The sequence below is a fragment of the Triticum aestivum genome, chromosome 7D (genome assembly GCF_018294505.1).
Source record: "Triticum aestivum cultivar Chinese Spring chromosome 7D, IWGSC CS RefSeq v2.1, whole genome shotgun sequence".
In the NCBI taxonomy this organism is placed as follows: domain Eukaryota; kingdom Viridiplantae; phylum Streptophyta; class Magnoliopsida; order Poales; family Poaceae; genus Triticum; species Triticum aestivum.
In genome coordinates, this window is record NC_057814.1 from 537,402,790 (window position 1) to 537,427,795 (window position 25,006).

The window sequence follows — 25,006 nt, forward strand, 5'->3', positions numbered from 1 at the left end:
CAAAACCAGATAAGCAAGAAACAGTTTAGGGCCAGTGATTTTATGTATTTTGGTTTACATATATTTCGGGGGAAACTGCACAACAAGAAACTTCGTTTGATCATTATAGATGCTACTATTTTTTGAGCTTTGTAAACAACTAATTTTGTTGATCGTCCAGGAGCTATACTTTAGTTTTGATTGCACAAGATAGCAACCTACTCAATATTGTCAAAATAATCTCACTTGCACTTCATGCAATATCTTAAAAATTATTAACCAAACATACCGCAGCAACGCGCGGGGTTTCATCTAGTTTACAAAAAAAAGAGGTCGAGTTCATACCAGCTTTTCTCATCTCAATCAATTCATCATATATCATTATAATTGCCTTTCACTTGCACGACCGAACGATGTGAATAATAATAGTGCACGTGCATTGGACTAAGCTGGAATCTGCGAGCATTCAATAAATAGGAGAAGACAAGGCAATATGGGCTCTTGGTTAAATCAACAATAATGCATATAAGAGCCACTTCAACAAGTTCATTATGGTCTTCTCCTATCGACCCCCAAAGAAAAGAAAAGAAATAAAACTATTTACACGGGAAAGCTCCCAACAAGCAAAAGAAGAACGGGAAATATTTTTGGGTTTTCCTTTTAATTATTACTACTACAACAAGAAAGTAAACTAGCTAAAAGCTACAACTAATTTTTTTTGGTTTTCTTAAGGTTTATCAAACATACAAGAAGAAAGCAGGAAAAAGGAAAATAAACTAGCATGGATAATACAGTGAAAGAGTATGAGCACCGGCATCTAGCAATGAGTGTGTGAACATGAATGTAATGTCGGTGAGAAATACGTACTCCCCCAAGCTTAGGCTTTTGGCCTAAGTTGGTTTATTGCCACGGATGGCCTGGCGGATATCCAAAGTTGTAGCCGGGGTCGTACTGTGATGAAGAAGCCCCTGATTGCCACTGGTTGGCAATCATCTCCGGATCCCACTGGTAATTAGACGGTCGTGGAGGATCAAATTGTGGTTCCGGCTCTGGCTCTGTGGCTGATGTAGGGTTCCGGTAGGCGTGGATGGCCGCCAGCGGAACGAGATACTGACCTGCAGATAAATCAAACAAGGAAGGAGTAGGCAAGGTAATAGTCTCAGGGTGATGTTTATCAAAGAACAATTTGTATTTAAGCGCCCCTTCCCTATTCTTAACAATAAAGTCATGCGCTACCATACTCTTATAATCTAAATAAACAGTAGGAAACAATTTTTCTTCCTTCTCATAATGCCTAATAGGTATGTTATTGTATGCAGCAAGGCGTGAAGCATAAACACCTCCAAAGATGGGGCCCGTTGTACGGTTCAGACTTAACCATTTGGCAATAATACCGCCCATACTAACAGAGTCATCACAGAATAAACCATGGAACAAAATAATAATATCAGGAACACTAAGGTTTCCACAGTTTCCGCGACCAATTAAGCAACGACTAGCAAATATTGCAAAGTAGCGTAAAACAGGAAAATGTATGCTAGTGATTCTTGCATCGGAAACCTTCCTAGTTTCCCCTACAGTAATAGTATGAATAAACCCGTCCACATCTTTACGATGTGGTTCCTCTAAGCTACCCTCGAAAGGTATTTTGCAAACCCTGCAAAATTCATATAGTGACATCTTCTTAACCACATCATATAAATGAAACTCTACTGAAGGAGGTGATTCCTAAGGATAGTAGTAGAAGTTTTGCACAAAAGTATTGGTGAGTAAGAGATACTGTTCGCGTTGGTCGCGGAGGAAGTCGGTGAGGCCTGCATTCTCAGCCAATTCATAAAAATCATCATAAATCCCGGCTGCTCTCAAGAAATCATCGGAAGGCCATTCACACAGCCGAACCTCTGCGGTACGAGGCAGATTATATTTGGGCCTCTCTACTTCTTCACTTTGCTTTTCCTTCGAGCTTCGGCTCGATGAGCCCCTCAAAAATCTCTTCATTATTTTTTGAAAATTTCTGAAATTTTGAGTAACTTCAAATAAAAGTGCACCAAGCTCAACAAAATTGATAGCAACTACTCCTACAAGTGCCTAGAGCCTATATCATGCATTAGAACTACTTGGAACCATATAAATTTGACATGCAAGCTCAATAACATGGTCACCTAGGCAACACAAATTTGCAATGAATAAAGCACTAGAACAAAAACTAATTGGACCAATGGAGGAGTCACATACCAAGGAATAATCCCCCAAAGCAGTTTTGTGAGAGGTGCTTTGAGCAAGGAGATCGAAAATCGCAGCAAAATGAGCTAGAACTCGTGCTTGAGCTGGATGGTGATTTTTTTGGGAGGAAGGAGAAGTGTGTGGGTGCAGGAATAATAGACATACTATCGTCCTCGGGAATATCAAGAATAATAAAGTTCGTTAAAATAGTAACGTTTGCAACCACAACAGGCACATCCTCACAAATACCGATAGGTATAACAGTTGATTTATCAGCCATTTGCAAAGATATTTTAGTAGGTGTAAACTTATTCAAATCAAGTCTGCGATATAAAGAGAGAGGCATAACACTAACACCAGCTCCAAGATCACATAAAGCAGTTTTAACATAATTTCTTTTAATGGAGCATGGTATAGTTGGTACTCCTGGATCTCCAAGTTTCTTAGGTATTCCACCCTTAAAAGTATAATTAGCAAGCATGGTGGAAATTTCAGCTTCCGGTATCTTTCTTTTATTTGTAACAATATCTTTCATATACTTAGCATAAGGATTCATTTTGAGCATATCTGTTAATCGCATACGCAAGAAGATAAGTCTAATTATTTCAGCAAAGCGCTCAAAATCCTCATCATCCTTTTTCTTGGATGGTTTGGGAGGAAAAGGCATGGGTTTCTGAGCCCATGGTTCTCTTTCTTTACTGTGCTTCCTAGCAACAAAGTCTCTCTTATCATAACGTTGATTCTTTGATTGTGGGTTATCAAGATCAACAGCAGGTTCAATTTCTACATCATTATCATTGCTAGGTTGAGCATCAACATGAACATCATCATTAATATTATGAGTAGGTTCATGTTCATCACAAAATTGTGTTTCAGCATCAGAAATAGAAATATCATTGGGGTTCTCAGGTGTGTCTACAACAGGTTCACTAGAAGCATGCAAAGTCCTATCATTTTTCTTTTTCTTCTTTTTAGAAGGACTAGGTGCATCAATATTATTTCTCTGAGAATCTTGCTCAATTCTCTTAGGATGGCCTTCAGGATACAAAGGTTCCCGAGTCATTTTACTAGTTCTAGTAGCCACTCTAACAACATATCATTTTACCAGTTCTAGTAGCCATTGAGCAATCATTCTGAGCTTTAAGTACTTGTTCTACTTCAGTGGTAACCATAGAAGCATGTTTACTAATGAGTTTAAGTTCACCTTTAACTCTAGACATATAATCACCCAAGTGTTCAATCATATAAGCATTGTGTTTTAATTGTCTACCAAAATAAGCATTAAAATCTTCTTGCTTAACCATAAAGTTATCAAACTCATCCAGACAATGGCTAGCAAACTTAGTAGGAGGGATTTCAGCTTTATCATATCTATAGAGAGAATTTACCTTTACTACCTGTGTCGGGTTATCAAGACTATGAGTTTCTTCAATAAGTGATGAATTAAGACCATATATTTCCTCAACAGGCGGTAAATTAAGACCATGTATTTCTTCAATAGGAGGTAAATTCTTAACATCTTCAGCTTTAATACCCTTTTCCTTCATTGATTTCTTTGCCTCTTGCATATCTTCAGGACTGAGAAATAGAACACCTCTTTTCTTCGGAGTTGGTTTAGGAATAGGATCAGGAATTGGCTCAGGAAGTGTCCAATTATTTTCATTTGTCAACATATTATTCAATAGAATTTCAGCTTCATCCGGTGTTCTTTCCCTGAAAACAGAACCAGCACAACTATCCAGGTAATGTCTGGAAGCATCGGTTAGTCCATTATAAAAGATATCAAGTATTTCATTTTTCTTAAGAGGATGATCAGGCAAAGCATTAAGTAATTGGAGAAGCCTCCCCCAATCTTGTGGGAGACTCTTCTTCAAGTTGCACAAAATTATATATTTTCCTTAAAGCAGCTTGTTTCTTATGAGCAGGGAAATATTTAGCAGAGAAGTAATAAATCATATCATGGGGACTACGCCCACAACCAGGATCAAGAGAATTAAACCACATCTTAGCATCACCCTTTAATGAGAACGGAAATATTTTAAGGATATAAAAGTAGTGAGTTCTCTCATCATTAGCGAACAGGGTGGCTATATTATTTAATTTAGTAAGATGTGCCACAACAGTTTCAGATTCATAGCCATAGAAAGGATCAGATTCAACCAAAGTAATTATATCAGGATCAATGGAGAATTCATAATCCTTATCAGTAACAAAGATAGGTGAAGTAGCATAAGCAGGATCATATTTCATTCTAGCATTCAGAGTTTTTTGTTTAAGCTTAGCTAATAATTTCTTAAGATCGCTTCTATCATTGCAAGCAAGAAAGTCTCTTTTAGTTTCTTCATCCATAACATAGCCCTCAGGCACAACAGGCAATTCATATTTATTGGGAGAGCCTTCATCATCACTTTCATCAATATTATCAGTTTCAATAATTTCATTCTCTCTAGCCCTAGCAAGTTGTTCATCAAGAAATTCACCAAGTGACGCAGTAGTATCAAGCATAGAAGTAGTTTCATCATAAGTATCATGCATAGCAGAAGTGGCATAATCAATAACATGCGACATATCAGAATTAAGAGCAGAAGCAGGTTTAGGTGTCGCAAGCTTACTCAAAACAGAAGGTGAATCAAGTGCAGAGCTAGATGGCAGTTCCTTACCTCCCCTCGTAGTTGAGGGATAAATTTGTTTTTGCGTCTTTCAAGTTCTTCATAGTGACCAGCAGATATAAATCCCAAGTGACTCAAAGAATGAGCTATGCTCCCCGGCAACGGCGCCAGAAAATAGTCTTGATAACCCACAAGTATAGGGGATCGCAACAGTTTTCAAGGGTAGAGTATTCAACCCAAATTTATTGATTCGACACAAGGGGAGCCAAAGAATATTCTCAAGTATTAGTGTAACACCCCGCTTGTAACTTGCCATATTTGTAACTCCGACTCTTGCCATTTCCGGCTATGTGATATGTTTTTCCCTCCGTTGTTGGGTTTTGTCTTTCATTTTGTATTTTGTCATGTCATGCATTTTCTTATCATGTCATCTTGTGCATTGCATTCGCATACGTGTTCGTCTCATGCATCCGAGCATTTTCCCCGTTGTCCGTTTTCCAATCCGGCGCTCCTATCTCCTCCGGTGCACCCCTCTAGTTTTCTTTCGTGTGCGTGTGTCAAACTTTCTCGGAATGGACCGAGGCTTATCAAGTGGTCTTAATATACCACCCGGAGACTACCGGTCAAGTTTCGTTCCATTCGGAGGTCGTTTGGTACTCCAACGGTTAACCGGGCATCCGCAATGTCCATTTGAGTGTCCAGCAAAAACCCCCTCCAAAACCAGCCCAAAACCCACCAAACTCTCCTCCATGCTCTAGGTCGTTCGATCACGATCGTGTGGGCGAAAACCACACCTCATTTGGAGTCTCCTAACTCCCTCTACCTATTTATAAGTGGGCATCCCGAAAAACGAAATCACAGACGAACCCTAACCCTCTCCCTCCGCGTCGCGCCGGACGCGTCCGCTCCGGCCGGACAACGTCCGCCCGCCTCCGGCCTCCCACCGCGCTGGCCCACGAGCCCGCCGCGGGCCCGCCGGCCCGCATCGCCACCGCCCGCGCCGCGCGCGCCCGCCGCCGCCTCGCCTCCCGCGCCGGGCGCCGCCGCCGGCCCGCACCGCCGCCGCCGAGCCGCCCGCCGCCGCTGGCCCCGCCGTGCCCCGCCCGCCGGCGACCGGTCCCTCCCCGCCGGCGCCGCCCTCCTCCGCCCGAGGCCGCGGCCTCCCTCTCCTCCTCCGGTGCCCGCTCCGGCCGAGCCCAGCCCGAGCCGGCGAGCTCCTGTAGCAGTTGCTCGATCCAAATCCGATCGAACCACCGTACGTTGACTCTTTCTCGCGCCCGATTTTTTCTCTAAGTCTGGAAAATTCTTAGCAAGTGCTCCTGTTCCCGATGCGATAACTTTGTGCATGTAGCTCTGATTCGCGCGTATAATATGTCAAATTGTTTACCTCGTGATGCTCTTCATTTTGTTCAATTGCACCATTTTCATTAAAGGTCATCTTGATGCCCAAATCTTCGTTGGAAGAGGGCTAGTTGCTGTTAATCTCTGGTTCTTATCAGAACTTGGAGATTTGTCATTTTTGTATCATTTATTCTGTGCATCTTTTGAGCATGAGCTCTACATGTGTTTTGAAGTATGTCATGCCATCTTTCCAGTGGTGTAGTCCATGTATTTTCATGATCTTTGTGGTGACTAGCACAAGCATGCAAAGTAGGCCCCATAATATTTCTGATTTCAGGGACTTGGTGATTTCTCTAAGTCCTTGTCTGCTGTAATTTTGTTGCCATGTAAACTTGATGCTACAGAGAGATCCATGCATATTTTGGAGATGTTCAATAAGGATGTTTTGTAGCTATAGTTGTAATTGATCCATTCCTGCAATTGCTTGCAATTTTAGAGTACAATAGCATGACTCAATCTTGCTCTACTTTTGCTATAAAATATTTCTGGCAGATTCTTAACATGAGATGCAACCTTGCCAAGCTTATTGTAGTTGATCCATACATGCTATGCAATTGTTCTTGCCATGGATAGCTTCATAAACATGCCATATTACTGTAGGTATTCTTGGTTTGTCTTGAATTACTCTGTAGTGAGTGCATCAAGCTCACAAAGAGGCCTACATATTAATATTTCTGCCATGCTCTGTTTTCTGCTAAGTCTGAAACCTGATAACGAAACTTGCTATGTTTACATGCTTTCCATCATATCTTCTGGTCCTTTTTGGCTTATGGTCAGTAAGGGATTTTTGTCATGTGCATTTAGTAGAACACTATCATGCTTTGTTTTGCTATGTTAAGTTCCTGTAACATGTTGATTTCGTGCTCTGAACATTGCTACCTGATGCTGTTTTCTGCTATGTCCAGTTTTTCACCAAGTCTGTGAACCTGTAATCTTTTGCACTTTTTCCATGCTTGTTTGAGCTTGATATTTTGTGAACTAGCCGTAGCTCAGTGTTCATCTTTTGTCAAGCATCTCCTGTAGATTACTGCCATGGGCTTTGTTGCTATGTTGGGGTGCTGTAGTATTGTTGCTTGTTGCATTTTAAGTGCTATCATGCTGTTTATCGCAGATTAGTGTCATTCTTGTTTTGCTTGCCATTTGCAAACCGTGCATCCGATTCCGGTAACCTTTATATCGATTTCGACCGAAATCATCTCATCTTTCCAGTGGCATGCTTGTTTTGCCAAGTTACTGCCATGTTCATCATTTTCCTTCCGGAGCACGCATATGCATCGCATATCATATCTTGCATATCATACATGTTTTGCATCATGTTGCTTGCGCATTTCTCGTGATTGATTGTGGTTCCGTTTGCTTGTATTCTTGTCTTGGGTAGAGCCGGGAGACGAGTTCGTGAACGAGGAACCTGTCGAGTACGCTTACGAGGATCAAGCTTTCGACAACTCTGAGAATCTTGCAGGCAAGATGACCACCCCTCGAAATCACTTCTATCTTTGCTATGCTAGTTGTTCGCTCTATTACCATGCTCGCTACCTATCACTTGCTATATCATGTCTCCCATTTTAGCCATGTCAGCCCTAACCATCCTTTCCTAGCAAACCGTTGTTTGGCTATGTTACCGCTTTTGCTCAGCCCCTCTTATAGCGTTGCTAGTTGCAGGTGAAGTTGAAGTTTGTTCCATGTCGGAACATGGATATGTTGGGATATCACAATATCTCTTATTTAATTAATGCAAATATATATTTTGGTAAAGGGTGGAAGGCTCGGCCTTATGCCTGGTGTTTTGTTCCACTCTTGCCGCCCTAGTTACTGTTATACCGGGATTATGTTCCTTGAGTCTGCGTTCCTTACACGGTCGGGTGATTTATGGAACCCCCTTGACAGTTCGCCTTGAATAAAACTCCTCCAGCAAGGCCCAACCTTGGTTTTACCATTTGCGACCTATACCTTTTTCCCCCGGGTTTTCTAGAGCCCGAGGGTCATCTTTATTTTAAACCCCCGGGCCAGTGTTCCTCTGAGTGCTGGTCCAAACTAGAGCCACTTGCAGCGCCACCTTGGGGAAACTCGAGGATTGGTTTTAGCTGTACGTAGTGTTCATCCGGTGTGCCCTGAGAACGAGATATGTGCAGCTCCTATCGGGATTTGTCGGCACATTCGGGCGGCTTTGCTGGTCTTGTTTTACCATTGTCGAGATGTCTTGTAAACCGGGATTCCGAGACTGATCGGGTTTTTCCGGGAGAAGGTTTATCCTTCGTTGACCGTGAGAGCTTATGATGGGCTAAGTTGGGACACCCCTGCAGCGTATTATCTTTCGAAAGCCGTGCCCGCGGTTATGAGGCAGATGGGAATTTGTTAATGTCCGGTTGTAGATAACTTGCCACTTGACCCAATTAAAATACACCAAGTGCGTGTGTAGCCGTGATGGTCTCTTCTCGGCGGAGTCCGGGAAGTGAACACGGTCTGAGTTATGCATGACGTAAGTAGGTGTTCAGGACCTCTTCTTGGTCATTGCTAGATGACGTCCGTTCCATTGATTCTCTTCTCGCTCTCATTTGCGCAAGTTAGCCACCATACATGCTTTTGCCGCTGCAGCTCCACCTCTTTGCACCTCTTTGTCCTATAAGCTTAAATAGTCTTGATCTCGCGGGTGTGAGATTGCTGAGTCCCCGTGACTCACAGATACTTCCAAAACAGTTGCAGGTGCCGACGATGCCAGTGCAGACGATGGCGTCGATCTCAAGTGGGAGTTCGACGAGGAACGTGGTCGTTACTATGTGTCTTTTTCTGATGATCAGTAGTGGAGCCCAGTTGGGACGATCGGGGATCTAGCATTTGGGGTTGTCTTATTTTCATCTGGTTTTTTGCCGTAGTCGGTCTATATGATTGTATTTTGGATAATGTATGAATGATATTTATGTATTGTGTGAAGTGGCGATTGTAAGCCAACTCTTTATCCCATTCTTGTTCATTACATGGGATTGTGTGAAAATGACCCTTCTTGCGACAAAACCACTATGCGGTTATGCCTCTAAGTCGTGCCTCGACACGTGGGAGATATAGCCGCATCGTGGGCGTTACAATTAGCAGTTGAGTTGTCAATTCAACCACACCTGGATAACTTAGTATCTGCAGCAAAGTATTTAGTAGCAAAGTAATATGGAAGTAACGGTAACGGTAGCAAAAGTAATATTTTGGGTTTTGTAATGATTATAACAGTAGCAACGGAAAAGTAAATAAACGGAGAACAATATGTGAAAAGCTCATAGGCATTGGATCGGTGATGGAGAATTATGCCGGATGCGGTTTATCATGTAACAATCATAACATAGGGTGACACAGAACTAGCTCCAATTCATCAATGTAATGTAGGCATGTATTCCGAATATAGTCATACGTGCTTATGGAAAAGAACTTGCATGACATCTTTTGTCCTACCCTCCCATGGCAGCGGGGTCCTAACGGAAACTAAGGGATATTAAGGCCTCCTTTTAATAGAGTACCGGACCAAATCATTAACACATAGTGAATACATGAACTCCTCAAACTACGGTCATCACCGGGAGTGGTCCCGATTATTGTCACTTCGGGGTTGCCGGATCATAACACATAGTAGGTGACTATAGACTTGCAAGATAGGATCAAGAACTCACATATATTCATGAAAACATAATAGGTTCAGATCTGAAATCATGGCACCCGGGCCCTAGTGACAAGCATTAAGCATAGCAAAGTCATAGCAACATCAATCTCAGAACATAGTGGATACTAGGGATCAAACCCTAACAAAACTAACTCGATTACATGATAAATCTCATCCAACCCATCACCGTCCAGCAAGCCTACGATGGAATTACTCACGCACGGCGGTAAGCATCATGAAATTGGTGATGGAGGATGGTTGATGATGACGATGGCGACGGATTCCCCTCTCCGGAGCCCCGAACGGACTCCAGATCAGCCCCCCGAGAGAGTTTAGGGCTTGGCGGCGGCTCCATATCGTAAAACGCGATGAATCTTTCTCCGATTTTTTTCTCCCCGAACACGAATATATGGAGTTGGAGTTGAGGTCGGTGGAGCTCCAGGGGGCCCACGAGGCAGGGGGGCGCGCCTAGGGGGGCAGGCGCGCCCCCCACCCTCATGGACAGGTGGTGGGCCCCCTGGCCTTGATTCTTTCGCCAATATTTTTAATATTTTCCAAAATTAAGCTCCGTGGAGTTTCAGGTCATTCTGAGAACTTTTGTTTCTGCACATAAATAACACCATGGCAATTCTGCTGAAAACAGCGTCAGTCCGGGTTAGTTCCATTCAAATCATGCAAGTTAGAGTCCAAAACAAGGGCAAAAGTGTTTGGAAAAGTAGATACGACGGATACGTATAAGAGGAGTACGACCGCGCGCGGGGGTGCCTCTTCTTCGGCACCGGCAGCTCCTCCGGGGAGTCCAGCTCGCGCTCCTCTCTCACCCCGGTGAAGAGGGAGCCAGAGGCCGAGGCGGGGCCGGACGACGTGCCGGTGGCGTCGTCGGGCCGAGGACTTCCTCCCCCCGGCGGAGGCGGACACCATTTTGCCCGCGTTGCTAGCGCGGGAGGAGAGCAAGAAGGGGGAATGGCGCCGCGAGGCCGCTGAGCAGGAGCAGATCTTCGTCGATCTCACCTCTGACGATGACTCCGATTGAGCGTCGCCGCTGATCAGCTACCACACGAGCTCCGGTGAGCTCCATTTTGTCTAGTGGTACGGTAGTGTAGCTCTGGCGAGCTTTTATGTAAATATATATATGCTGTGTACGAACGATCTGCCCCTATGTCAAGAATGATCTATACTTCAACGAGCTTTTGCGTTACGGTTTTGCATACAGTTTCTGATCTGCCGCGGCGATATTGAGCCCGTATAGACCCCCCCCCCCCCACCCCCCGCGCGACCTACGGCGTGGGTCGGGTTGATTTGTGACTTGGCGCCATGCACACCATGGCGCCTACTGACTTCTGTACTGTATGCCTCTACACGGAACACTTCCGATTCCCATGTCAGGAGCTGGATGGAGTATTTGTCTGCTGTAGAGTTTTGTAATGCCTGCGAGACAAGATCGCTTTAGTTCTAATCTGTGAACTGTTAAGCTATAAGCAACCGTCCGTCGTAGTCTAGGTGGTTAGGATACCCGGCTCTCACCCGAGAGACCCGGGTTCAAGTCCCGGCGACGGAATTATTTTTTTGGCTGCCTGCCCGTCGTCTGAACAATGGACACAGTGGATAAATGATCCTCTCCTCTCGTAACAGTTGATTACTTGCTATCTGAAATGTCTCCACCGTTCCATAAACAAGCGACTGCCGATATGTTCAAAAAAAAAAAAAAACAAGCGACTGGCGACATCGTCTCCCACGCAATGAGGCCGTCTACGGACCGTTTCATCACCATCAACGCACGATGTATTCAGGTATGGACGTATGGTCACTTTTTTTCACCCCTAAAAAAAAGGTATGGTCACTTTTTCTGACTGTAAAGTTTGGATCCGTTCCTGAGCTCTTTGAGCTTCTGCCTAAATTTTTACTGATGAGTGGTGAGAAACATGGCCAAATATCGAGCTTCGGAGGTCTTTTCATATGGCCAAAGCCGTTTCACGGTTCACTCATTTTATTCGGATATAGTTTCACCTGGCATAGTCCAATTTCGCACGGTTCAAACACTCTGTTTTGTACCATGGGGGAAGAAGACGAGCTGTAGAATTACAGCCCTGGGCTATGTGCTCCCAGCATGGCAGTTCACAATTATATACTCCCTCCGTTCCTAAATATAAGTCTTTATAGAGATTCCACTATAAACCACGTACGGATGTATATAGATGCATTTTAAGTGTAGATTCATTCATTGCTCCGTATGTAGTCCACTTAGTGGAATCTCTACAAAGACTTGTATTTAGAAACGGAGGGAGTACATAATATTGAACGCCGCACATAAGTATCACTAGCCACTGAGGTTGGCGTGCAGGAGGCAGTGGAAGTGGTGCATGGCCATCTCCACGGACGGCGCGTACCTGCCCACGCCGTAGGCCGGCGACTCCAGGCCCCGGTGGACTCCCTCGCACAGCGCAATGTCTTCAATCTGTGGCAGGTAAAACGCATCAGCATCATCGGCCCACGCTTGTTGCGGTACGCTCTTGCTCGCGACATTGCGGCACCAGATGTGTTTTGTTGCTCATGCCGTGGCTACTGTGCTGTGCTGTGCATATATTGGTGCAAGCGTAAAAAGGCATGGAGTCCATGTCGTGAATGCAGTTAGAAGACCATGCAATTTACAGTGCAGTGATTGTTAGCTCAGAGAGGTCTACTTGAAAACAACAAATTTAGTGGTTACAGGCAGCACTGCATCGAGCTACCTTGGCGACCGACGATCAGTTTTGTGGTAATATACCTGTACTTGTTCGCTGTCCTTTAAGCTTCTATCAATGAAATCCTGGTCATCCTGCACATTCAATATGGATGAGTCGACTGAAAATGTATACAGCAAGCAAGAAAGGATTTGCATATTTCAAGGATACTCCGTTTTAGATTGTAGCAATGTAACAAATCATTACTTGTTTCAGATGGAAACTTGATTAATATACGAAGATAACATCATCATCCGTTTGAAGACATCACTCGGCTTTTAGATCTTAGACCATTACCACCCTCTATTCTGAACGGGTTAGTCCCAAGCAAAGAAGAGGAGCACAGTTCCTCTGACTTTGGTTATTCCCAGCATTGCATTTCAGCTGAACAACGAAAACTCATCGCTACAGTAACTTCCACCCCCTACACTATGCTTCTCTGCCTCTGCCATGGGACGCAACTACTTTCTACTAGTATTGCCTATCAGGCACAAGTCGTTTGCGCTCTCTTAGCTCATTCTTAATGCAAATACACCCCCTCCAGGCATGTTCAAGAGTCAAACTCGAAAGCAGCCACATATGATATACAAAGTTACAAACATGTTTTTTTTTTTGCGGAGCAAAGTTAAAACATGTTGTACCCCTATTGATCTGTTCAGCGATAAAGTGGAGACGCTCTTCAAAACCAGTCTCATCTTATCAAGTGCAAGCAAGAAATAAGCACAATATATGTAACAAACAGGTGCTCATGTTTGCAATCAAACTACTATCACAATAATGTGCCACCCGAGCTGTGTAAATAATAAAGAATGAAAGATACCATGTTATGTTATTGAGATGTGAGAACATACAGACAGTACATAAGTATGTACTGAAAAACATAAAATGGATATGTGAGATCAGGAGAATATATACCAGAAGAGATTCGTTCAGAAAATAATCAAAAACCACTTTACACCTGGTTGCATCCAATGGAACAGCTAGATTAGTGTCCATCCATGGACCATACCTGAAAATTATTAGTTAGTCACATCTGTATGCATCTAACGCAAGCAAGTCGAAATGACAAGTTCTGAGGGATGCCCATCACACCTATTGATCATAAAGTTTGGATAAACAAAGGCATATGTAGCTTTCGTCCCTAAGCGATCAATGTCTTGTTCTTCTGGGGCACTTTCACATCTTTGAACACTAACTTTTTCATATGTCTGGAGATAAGTACATGCTAATTAAAAGTCATCCTAAAAAAAGCAAAACCACAAAGGTTCCAAGGAAATAATTCAGTATTGCAGTGGCATTGGTTCAGGTATGAAGATTAATAAAAAGGTAATAACTCGATAATTTCAACACACACAAAAAGAGAGAATATTTATACTGGTTATGAAAACATATTACTAGTTGAGACCAAGTACCTATGCCTAAACAAATATTATCAAGAGGAAAACTGCAGAAGAAAAGGGGTTTACAAACAATACAAGTGTTTCGTAGGATTGAAGCTGAAGGCCAGATGCAAGGGCCCCATGTGCATATGGAACATGATATCCACCATCTAGATAGTTGTCACAAAATACCTGCATGAAAAAAAATACAATGGGCATAAAATATAAACTCAAGAGAATCTCATTGCTTCAGTAACATCATCAAAATAGCAGACATAAAAAAAATTAAACCTTCCAGTTACATTCGATAATATATTCTCGCCTGCAAATATGGGGTAGTGAAGTGTCAATGCCACTTCTACTCAACAGATCTGAAGCACTACCCAGCCATTCATCGCCCACCACATCATCAACAGTATCTTGAGAGGAATCATCAAATCTGGCCAGCACAAAAGGTCCCCATGTAGCCACCTTAATTGGTAAAAGACCGAAATCCTGTTTCCAGAAAGAAGCATAAGTTGCAATTTTGTGAGATTGAGAAGCATAAAGGCTCAAAAGGAGTTGTGCTATACATTCTTGTTGAAGTTCTTGATTCCTGATATTCTTGTAGCTTTCAGGAGGGTACCATCTAAACCGTATGTCCAACCCTAAAAATTTATATAGCTAGTTAGCTACTGAGTCACAAAAAATAAGGCAAATAAAAACAAATGATATGATGATGAAGTTCAGTTTCAGCCAACCTAGCAGAGGCTTCACCACACTTAGTTCCCTCAGAAATGATAATTACACTAATACACATATGAAATCCACTGATGTTGTGTTGTTTTGTTGCCATAGTTTCTAGTTCAGGCAGTTCTGCAGAGACACCAAGAAGCTGGGGGTCCAACTAAAATAGCACCGGATTTCTTTGGAATTCAACTTGAAACGTTTAATCCTCACATGGGACATGTGGATGTATTCCCTCATTGTCATATTTACATTTTGAACTATCCTTAGTTAATACTTAATAGCATGTGGATTCCATCCCATGAAAATTTTCAACTAAACAACTTTTGATGAAAAGTTATGTGGATGTGGCCACATTTCTTACCTCAGATGTCAATAAGCGAAGTATTCAGATGACTATCCTAGAAAGTCGAAGAAAAATTATGGCATATAAGTACAGACCGCAGGTATGTACCATATCTACAAGGTGTTTATTAAGGAACTCACGTGATAAGGGCATTGGAAGCAAGTCTTCTGACCACTTCCACATGCGAGGAGTGAGGCATGATGACGGCACACATTGTGAAAAGCTTGAAGTTTCCCATTTGCATCCCGGCATATGACAAATTCTACATTTCCAAGGCTGTTGGTTCACCTTGTTAGATGATTGAAATTAGCAACCTCCAGCATGAATTATCTTCTTTACAATAATTTGGAGGTAACCATGACTGGAAGTTTTAAATTTTCAAACAAGTGGTGTGCATGCAGATCCTTGTTTTAGAAAAAGAAAAGGTCTAGCGGGGGGTGGGGGGGAGGGGGGGCGGGGGCGCTAAACCCACCTGAACAATTTCCATTAAGCCAAATATTTTTGGCAAATTCAGTTGCAGATTACATGGTGGGAAGTTCTAGAAATATTATAAGAACACTTACACTTATAAAAGGTTTGCACATCAGATACTGTAGAAAGTGTAGAATTTATTCAGGTCGAAGAAGCATTAAAGCAAGATGCAATCACCTTCCAGTGAAGAAATCATTTGGGTTCTTGACTTGTCCTATGTGACCTGGAAAAGAAGCATGCAAGTCGGCACCATGTAACCTCTCAGTAAGGAACTACAGAGTTTAACTAATGAAAACAGATAAACACAAATTGTACTAATGGTATTCCTTCCATTGATTAATATAAGGCATAAATTCTAAAGATTGTTTGAACAAATATAGGGCATACATGTAAAAGTAAATGATGTTTCCCAACTATTCCCCTATTTAATTTCTTTCCCATTTGCATTTGTTCATCGCCACCGCCCACCCACACCACATATTGTCTAATATTTTTCCAAATCAAGTACGGGAGTCCTAGGAGAGGGTACTTGAAAGATTTATATAACACAACAGACAGAGTAAAGCAATCAGTGAGTCATTGGCACACTAGAAAATGTCGGGCAGTAACCAGTAAACATTGAAGTGAGCAATGTTATCAACGATATCGCAATTCGCTATGAGCCAGCGAGGCTCAAGTGGACGGTCACTCCAGGAGTCCAGTCCAGGAACTCCTGTTACAAAACTAGAAATATGTTAACATTTCGATAGGAAGTGATTTACTCCCATACGGGCACCTTGCCCATGATCCCAATTAGTTAGTCACGGGACCTGATCGCCAAAGACCTGGACTATCCATTTCAAGCTAGTGAACACTCAGCCGTCAGTGCAACTGTCACTGTGTGCAGAAAAGTAATCTGTCGCCAATGAAACAGCCAGCGACTGTTCCTCCTGAAAATTGGAAGGAAATTTCCAGGGAATCGAGTGCGCGTACCAACGGCCTGCCACCCGCGGAGGAAGACGCGGTCGAGCTCGAGCCGGAGGAACCCCGGGTCGGTGTACCACCCGCTCGGCGGCGTCACCGCGGAGGCCAGCGGGATCGCCGGGTCGAACTCGACGGCGAGCCGCCGCGCGGGCTCGCCCGACGCCGACGCCGACGCCGCGGCGGCCACGCGGGACGGCGCGGCGCGGCGGGCCCTGGCGCGGGCGGCTACGGAGGACGACAGGGCTAGGGATTGCGCGATCGCCATCGCCGGCCCTGGCAAGCCGCGTGCGGGTTGGGAGGAATTGGAGTGGGGGAGTAGCCGGCCGGCCGTCAGTGCCTTCCCCTGCGTTTTGTCGTTCTCGGTTGGTGCTCTGCTTAGCGATGGACGAGGAAAAAGTTTTTTTTTTTGAAGAATCAAGAAAGGAGCTCGTTCGTAGGTTCTCGCTGTACGTTCTGCGGAATAAACAACAGGCCACCGCCAGGTTGGCTGGGCCAAGAAAAAGGCTTGGTTGCTTCCGTCAGCCTTTCCCTAAGAAAACAAAGATTGGCCAGGCCTTATTGCAAAAGATTGAGGTTTAACTTGGGCCCATTCGGCCTGGTTCTTCTGGGCTAAACCCTGGTCATTCTTCGGGACGGGCAGGTTTCAGGGCATGAACCAAGGGGCATCACCTAGGTGTGGTCTGTTCTCAAAAAAAAAAAAAAAAACCTAGGTGTGGTCTCAGCCTTCACCTAAGAAAAAAATTGGTGAGGCCACCGGATGGATATTTCCCATCCAACACAAGCACCATCTCCTAGTGGTCCACCTATCTCTCTCCATGACTACCTTTTTTACTTTGGATCCAAACAAAAGTAGCTCTCTCTCCTTCATTCCTTTCTTTCTCTTTGCTTTTTGCAGTGAGGCAATCGGTTCTTCTGCAAGAGCCCGCTTGGTTCTGCAAGCGACTGCCTTTTTGATTTTCTCCTCCACGCGAGCTGCTTGTCCGACGTGTATCCGCCGAGCACCTTGATACATCTCCAGCGTATTTATAACTTATAAAGTATACATGCTATTATATTATCAACCTTGGATGTTTTATATGCATTTATATGCTATTTTATATGGTTTTTGGGACTAACCTATTAACCTAGAGCCCAATGCCAGTTTCTGTTTTTTCCTTGCTTTTAGAATATCGCAGAAAAGGGAAACCAAACGGAGCCCAATTGACCTGAAACTTGACGGCGCTTTTTTGGACCAGAAAAAGGCCATGGAGTAAAAGAGTTGGGCCAGAAGAGTCCCGGGCTGCCCACGAGGGTGGGAGGCATGCCCACCCCCTAGGCGCGCCCCCTACCTCGTGGACAGCCCGGAAAACCCCTTGACTTGTTCTCGACGCCAAAACCTCTTATATATATTTATACATATATATATATATATATACATACATATATATATATATACATATATATATATATATATATATATATATATATATATATATATATAAACCTCCAGAAATTAACCTAGATCGAAAGTTCCGCCGCCGCAAGCCTCTGTAGCCACGAGATTTTTTTTCGAGAAAACGCAAAAGAGTTGCGTTTCATTGCATTGAACAGGAAGACATCGGGGGTACAACCTCCAGAAAGGAGGGACACACACACACGCACACGCACACGCACACACACACACAAACGATCGTCCTCACCAAGTGACTACAGCTAGGTGAGGAGGTGCCCTCAACTACAGACACGCAACGACATTAGGCCTCGCCTAGCCTTGCCTCTAGCCAAAATGGCGAAGCACCGAGACTCGGAGCAACAGGGTAGCATCACTGCCATTGCCAGGCACTTTCAGGGACGAATGCAGCTTCAGGACTGCCCAAGCCGACGTACCTCGCACCCATGTGCCTAGAGAGTCGGCGGGTGAAAAGCAGGGCCTGATTGGAACTGGTGTAGCATTCATTGGGGAGCGCCGGCGCAGGCAAACGTTGCGACCTGCTCCTTGTGTAGCAGTCTACGCCAGAGCGATGCATCGCCAACCACCATCTGCCGCATCAAGTACTCCACTTGCAGCCAAAGCAGCGCCATCAAGAGGGGAACAGCGTTGAGACGCCGCCGCTGCCCGGTCCGGGAGGCCGGACCTAGGATTTCTCCCGGTGTTCGAGGAGGAGGTCCGGTCAGGGTCATGCCAACGCCTCCAAGGAGGTGACGGCACCCTCGGGCGTCGCCGTTGACAGCGCAGGCCGTCGCCGCGCGGGGATTTCGCCCCGACCCAAGAACGAAGACCTCAGATGCAATGGCAGACCGGGCATGGCGAAGAATCGTCGTAGAAGACCAACACACATGGGGGAAGGCTAGAAACGTTGTCGTCGCAGGAGTGGGCACCGACCAGCGCAGCTCCAGCAGGCCGGCCACCGCCGGGAGCGCGTCCAGCAGGTGGCAGCAGCCACCTGCACCGCGCCGCCACCGCGCTGGCCCCCAGCCTCCGCCGCCAGGATCCGCCGGGGCACAGAGGAGCAGCAACCGTCAGGGTCGCCGCACGCGTGCTTACTAACCCAGCGGCAACCGCCGGCGGCGGCCGGGAGGGGTGGGAGGAGGGAGAGGGGTGGGTGGGGGCAGAGTGATTGTCGCCGGCCTGGGCGGGCTCGTGCGGCCCAGATCTGGGCGCCCTCAACTCTGCCGCACGCATCAGCGGCCGGCGGCCGCCATGGCAGCGCCACCTCGCACGCAGTCCACGCCATCTCTACCTCCCCGCGAGCAGACGGCCGCCCGCCGCTCCAGCGCGCCCAGCAGAAGCGCGCGAGCACGCGAACGAGGGCCCCGCCGCCGCCGTCCACCGGTGAGGGCTTTGCCCGCCGGCATCCTCCGGCGACGGCGAGGGAAGGGAGGGGAAGGAGGGGAGCCTGGGCGGCGGCTAGGGTTTCGCCTCCCGAGTCGCCCTGGGAGCGACGCGGGGGCTCGAGGGGCTCCCAAAACCGACGGGGTAGCCACGAGAAATCAATCTAGGCCCTCTCTGGCACCCTGCCGGAGGGGGCCATCATCACCAGAGGCCATGGAGGAGGATCCCGGAGGGGCCATCATCTCCATGAAGGCCAAGGACCAGAGGAAGAACCTCTCCCCATCTAGGGGGGAGGCCATGGCGGAGGAAGCACAAGGGGGAGAACCTCTCCTCCTTTCTCTCGGTGGCGCCGGAGTGCCATCGGGAGGGGAATAATCGCTGCGGTGATTGTCTTCATTGTTGGGGAACGTAGTAATTTCAAAAAAAATTCTACACACACGCAAGATCATGGTGATGCATAACAACGAGAGGGGAGAGTGTGTCCACGTACCCTCGTAGACCGAAAGCGGAAGCGTTAGCACAACGCGGTTGATGTAGTCGTACGTCTTCACGATCCGACCGATCAAGTACCGAACGCACGGCACCTCCGAGTTCTGCACACGTTCAACTCGATGACGTCCCTCAAACTCTGATCCAGCCGAGTGTTGAGGGAGAGTTTCGTCAGCACGACGGCGTGGTGACGATGATGATGTTCTACCGATGCAGGGCTTCGCCTAAGCACTGCTACAATATTATCGAGGTGGACTATGGTGGAGGGGGCACCGCACACGGCTAAGAGATCCAAAGGATCAATTGTTGTGTCTCCAAGGGGTGCCCCCCTCCCCGTATATAAAGGACTGGAGGAGGGGGAGGGCCGGCCCTCTCTATGGCGCACCCTAGGAGGAGTCCTACTCCCATCGGGAGTAGGATTCCCCCCTTCCAAGTAGTAGGAGTAGGAGTCAAGGAAAGGGGAGAAAGAAGAGAAGGAAGGAGGGGGCGCAGCCCCTCCCCCTAGTCCAATTCGGACTAGGCCTTGGGGGGCGCCCAGCCTCTCCTCTCTCTTTCCCCTAAAGCCCAATAAGGCCCAGATACTCCCCGGCGAATTCCCGTAACTCTTCAGTACTCCGAAAAATACCCGAATCACTCGGAACCTTTCCGATGTCCTAATATAGTCGTCCAATATATCGATCTTTACGTCTCGACCATTTCGAGACTCCTCGTCATGTCCCCGATCTCATCTGGGACTCTGAAATACCTTCGGTACATCAAAACACATAAACTCATAATATAACCGTCATCGAACTTTAAGCGTGCGGACCCTGCGGGTTCGAGAACAATGTAGACATGACCGAGACACGTCTCCGGTCAATAACCAATAGCGGAACCTGGATGCTCATATTGGCTCCCACATATTCTACGAAGATCTTTATCGGTCAAACCGCATAACAACATACGTTGTTCCCTTTGTCATCGGTATGTTACTTGTCTGAGATTCGATCGTCGGTATCTCAATACCTAGTTCAATCTCGTTACCGGCAAGTCTCTTTACTCATTCTGTAATACATCATCCCGCAGCTAACTCATTAGTTACAATGCTTGCAAGGCTTATAGTGATGTGCATTACTGAGTGGGCCCAGGGATACCTCTCCGACAATCGGAGTGACAAATCCTAATCTCGAAATACGCCAACCCAACAAGTACCTTCGGAGACACCTGTAGAGCACCTTTACAATCACCCAGTTACGTTGTGACGTTTGGTAGCACACAAAGTGTTCCTCCGGTAAATGGGAGTTGCATAATCTCATAGTCATAGGAACATGTATAGGTCATGAAGAAAGCAATAGCAACATACTAAACGATCGAGTGCTAAGTTAACGGAATGGGTCAAGTCAATCACATCATTCTCCTAACGATGTGATCCCATTAATCAAATGACAACTCTTTGTCTATGGCTAGGAAACATAACCATCTTTGATCAACGAGCTAGTCAAGTAGAGGCATACTAGTGACACTGTTTGTCTATGTATTCACACATGTATCATGTTTCCGGTTAATATAATTCTAGCATGAATAATAAACATTTATCATGAAATAAGGAAATAAATAATAACTTTATTATTGCCTCTAGGGCATATTTCCTTCATTCATCAACATCACCATCATCATCACCATCCTCATCTATTTTACGCGGTCCACTCTCCCGCACCCCGCTGTAATCCCTACTTGAACATGGTGCATTATGCCACATATTATGATCCAATGATGTGTTGCCATCCTATGATGTTTTGAGTAGATATCCTTTGTCTTTGGGTTGATTGATGATCTAGATTGGTACGAGTTGTATGTTTTATTTTGGTGCTGTCCTATTGTGCCCACCGTGTCGCGCAAGCGTGAGGGATTCCCGCTGTAGGGTGTTGCAATACGTTCATGATTCGCGTAAACCCGAGTAAGGGAGTTGTTGCGTATGGGAATAAAAAGGACTTGATGCTTTAATGTTATGGTTGGGTTTTACCTTAATGATCTTTAGTAGTTGCAGATGCTTGCTAGAGTTCCAATCATAAGTGCATATGATCCAAGAAGAGAAAGTATGTTAGCTTATGCCTCTCCCTCATATGAAATTGCAATGACGACTATCGGTCTTATTAACAATTGCCTAGGACAATTCCGCACACTGATCCATCATTATTCCACTCTCGCTATTTATAATATTTAGTAGTATATTCTAACTTTGTGATAACAGCAATTACTTTTATATTTTAGTTCTCCGATATCATGCAAAGTTATCCTCTTCATACCCACAACATAGTTTTATATCTCGTTTCTAGTTGGAAGCAAACGTTCGGTGTACGTAGAGTCGTATGAGTGGCAGATAGGGCTTGAGAGAATATTGATCTTACCTTTAGCTCCTTGTGGGTTCGACACTCCATACATATCACTTCCACCTTTGGAAATTGCTACGATGATTCCCTACACTTGGGGATTATCACACTCGTCCACCCTGGAGCGATGGCCATGCCCTCAGGCTGGCCCTGCAAAAGCCTGATCTCAAAAGGATCAACCAGTGTTCAAAAACCAAAAAGAAGGACCAGCCCGAGCCCGACCCCAAGCCGTAAAAATCAGTAACATCCCAGAGCCGGTCCGAACCAAACAAAAAGTGTGTATCTCAAATTTCTCATCATAGGAGCACACAATGTACAACAAATTCCAGTTTGTGCCTTTTGCAAAACAAAAAAAACATTTTGTGCATCACACAAGAAAAGGCCAATACATGCTCACAAACTGAGGGAAAAAGCCCTAGTTTTGGTGTGTGTGTGTGCACTAAAAATATGTTATGTGCCTATAGCTAGATGACATGACGAAAAAAAGGCCCTAGTTTTCATAAGATAGAAATACCATAGGAGTAGGAAAAACTATAGGAAGTGAGATGGCATGTATCTCGGGAAAGGGATGTCATTTGATGCAAATTATAGATTTTTTTTCATTAAATCTAGGCTAATATTTTTTGTTTCTTCAAAATTTGAAAAGATGGGTCCCTTTTTTGCGAAAACAATTCTTGTATTACTCAATCAAAGTACAAGCACACTTAACAGCGTTTAAAACAACCTCTGGTCCCAACCCAAGCCATACAACGGTTTGGCATTGAGTCCTCCCAAAGTTTGCCAAAACATGACTAGGAATTATGATAACCCACAAGTATAGGGGATCGCAACAGTTTTTGAGGGTAGAGTATGCAACCCAAATTTATTGATTCGACACAAGGGGAGCCAAAGAATATTCTCAAGTATTAGCAGTTGAGTTGTCAATTCAACCACACCTGGATAACTTAGTATCTGCAGCAAAGTATTTAGTAGTAAAGTAATATGGAAGTAACGGTAACGGTAGCAAAAGTAATTTTTTGGGGTTTTGTAGTGATTGTAACAGTAGCAACGGAAAAGTAAATAAGCGGAGAACAATATTTGAAAAGCTCGTAGGCATTGGATCGGTGATGGAGAATTATGCCGGATGCGGTTCATCATGTAACAATCATAACATAGGGTGACACAGAACTAGCTCCAATTCATCAATGTAATGTAGGCATGTATTCCGAATATAGTCATACGTGCTTATGGAAAAAACTTGCATGACATCTTTTGTCCTACCCTCCCGTGGCAGCTGGGTCCTAGTGGAAACTAAGGGATATTAAGGCCTCCTTTTAATAGAGTACCGGATCAAAGCATTAACACATAGTGAATACATGAAGTCCTCAAACTATGGTCATCACCGGGAGTGGTCCCGATTATTGTCACTTCGGGGTTGTCGGATCATAACACATAGTAGGTGACTATAGACTTGCAAGATAGGATCAAGAACTCACATATATTCATGAAAACATAATAGGTTCATATCTGAAATCATGGCACTCGGGCCCTAGTGACAAGCATTATGCATAGCAAAGTCATATCAACATCAATCTCAGAACATAGTGGATACTAGGGATCAAACCTAACAAAACTAACTCGATTACATGATAAATCTCATCCAACCCATCACCGTCCAGCAAGTCTACGATGGAATTACTCATGCACGGCGTTGAGCATCATGAAATTGGTGATGGAGGATGGTTGATGATGACGACGGCGACGGATTCCCCTCTGCGGAGCCCCGAACGGACTCCAGATCAGCCCTCCCGAGAGGTTTTAGGGCTTGGCGGCGGCTCCGTATCGTAAAGCGCGATGAAACTTTCTCTCTGACTTTTTTCTCCTCGAACACGAATATATGAAGTTGGAGTTGAGGTCAGTGGAGCTCCAGGGGGCCCAGGAGGCAGCGGGGCGCGCCCCCCACCCTCGTGCCCAGGGTGTGGGCCCCCTGACGTTGATTCTTTCGCCAATATTTTTTATATTTTCCAAAAATAAGCTCCGTGAAGTTTCAGGTCATTCCAAGAACTTTTGTTTCTCCACATAAATAACACCATGGCAATTCTGCTGAAAACAGCGTCAGTCCGGGTTAGTTCCATTCAAATCATGCAAGTTAGAGTCCAAAACAAGGGCAAAAGTGTTTGGAAAAGTAGATACGACGGAGACGTATCAACTCCCCCAAGCTTAAACCTTTGCTTGTCCTCAAGCAATTCAGTTGATAAACTGAAAGTGATAAAGAAAAACTTTTACAAACTCTGTTTGCTCTTGTTGTCGTAAATATGTAAAGCCAGCATTCAAGTTTTCAGCAAAGATTATGAACTAACCATATTCACAATAACATTTAGGTCTCATGTTTACTCAAGGCAATGGCATAATCAACTAGCGAGCAATAATAATAAATCTCAGATGACAACACTTTCTCAAAACAATCATGATATGATATAACAAGATGGTATCTTGCTAGCCCTTTCTGAGACCGCAAAACATAAATGCAGAGCACCTTTAAAGATCAAGGACTGACTAAACATTGTAATTCATGGTAAAAGAGATCCAATCATAGTCATACCCAATATAAATTAACAGTAATGAATGCAAATGACAGCGTTGCTCTCCAGCTGGTGCTTTTTAATAAGAGGGTGATGACTCAACATAAAAGTAAATAGATAGGCCCTTCGCAGAGGGAAGCAGGGATTTGTAGAGGTGCTAGAGCTCGGTTTCGAAATAGAGATAAATAATATTTTGAGCGGCATACTTTCATTGTCAACATAACAACCAAGAGATGGCGATATCTTCCATGCTACACACATTATAGGCGGTTCCCAAACAGAATGGTAAAGTTTATACTCCCCCTCCACCAACAA

At 44.9% G+C, this 25,006-nt stretch overlaps 1 protein-coding gene and 1 non-coding gene across 2 annotated transcripts; one reads left to right on the plus strand and one right to left on the minus strand.

The window, feature by feature from the left end:
• The first annotated feature begins 11,340 nt into the window (after positions 1 to 11,340).
• Positions 11,341 to 11,413, plus strand: TRNAE-CUC (transfer RNA glutamic acid (anticodon CUC)). Its single transcript has one exon. It is a non-coding gene; the product is annotated as a tRNA-Glu (tRNA).
• A 411-nt stretch (positions 11,414 to 11,824) lies between these two features.
• Positions 11,825 to 16,849, minus strand: LOC123167890 (choline monooxygenase, chloroplastic). The gene is made up of 10 exons (XM_044585752.1): positions 16,470 to 16,849; positions 15,675 to 15,720; positions 15,167 to 15,302; positions 14,527 to 14,601; positions 14,246 to 14,449; positions 14,051 to 14,146; positions 13,668 to 13,783; positions 13,491 to 13,584; positions 12,620 to 12,670; positions 11,825 to 12,310 (listed from the first exon to the last, which is right to left on the minus strand). The coding sequence occupies exons 1-10, from the start codon at positions 16,723 to 16,725 to the stop codon at positions 12,173 to 12,175; spliced, it is 1,212 nt and encodes a 403-aa protein (XP_044441687.1). The 5' UTR covers positions 16,726 to 16,849; the 3' UTR covers positions 11,825 to 12,172.
• Between the last annotated feature and the right edge of the window lie 8,157 nt (positions 16,850 to 25,006).

Bases quoted from the DNA above. Each gene is read 5' to 3' on its own strand.
- LOC123167890 (XM_044585752.1), bottom strand. From the start codon at position 16,725: ATGGCGATCGCGCAATCCCTAGCCCTGTCGTCCTCCGTAGCCGCCCGC. The intron at 14,450-14,526 runs GTATAGCACAAC...TTCTGGAAACAG, and splicing joins TCAAGAACTTCAACAAGAAT to GATTTCGGTCTTTTACCAAT. The intron at 13,784-14,050 runs GTATTGTTTGTA...ACTTATCTCCAG, and splicing joins TTCAATCCTACGAAACACTT to ACATATGAAAAAGTTAGTGT.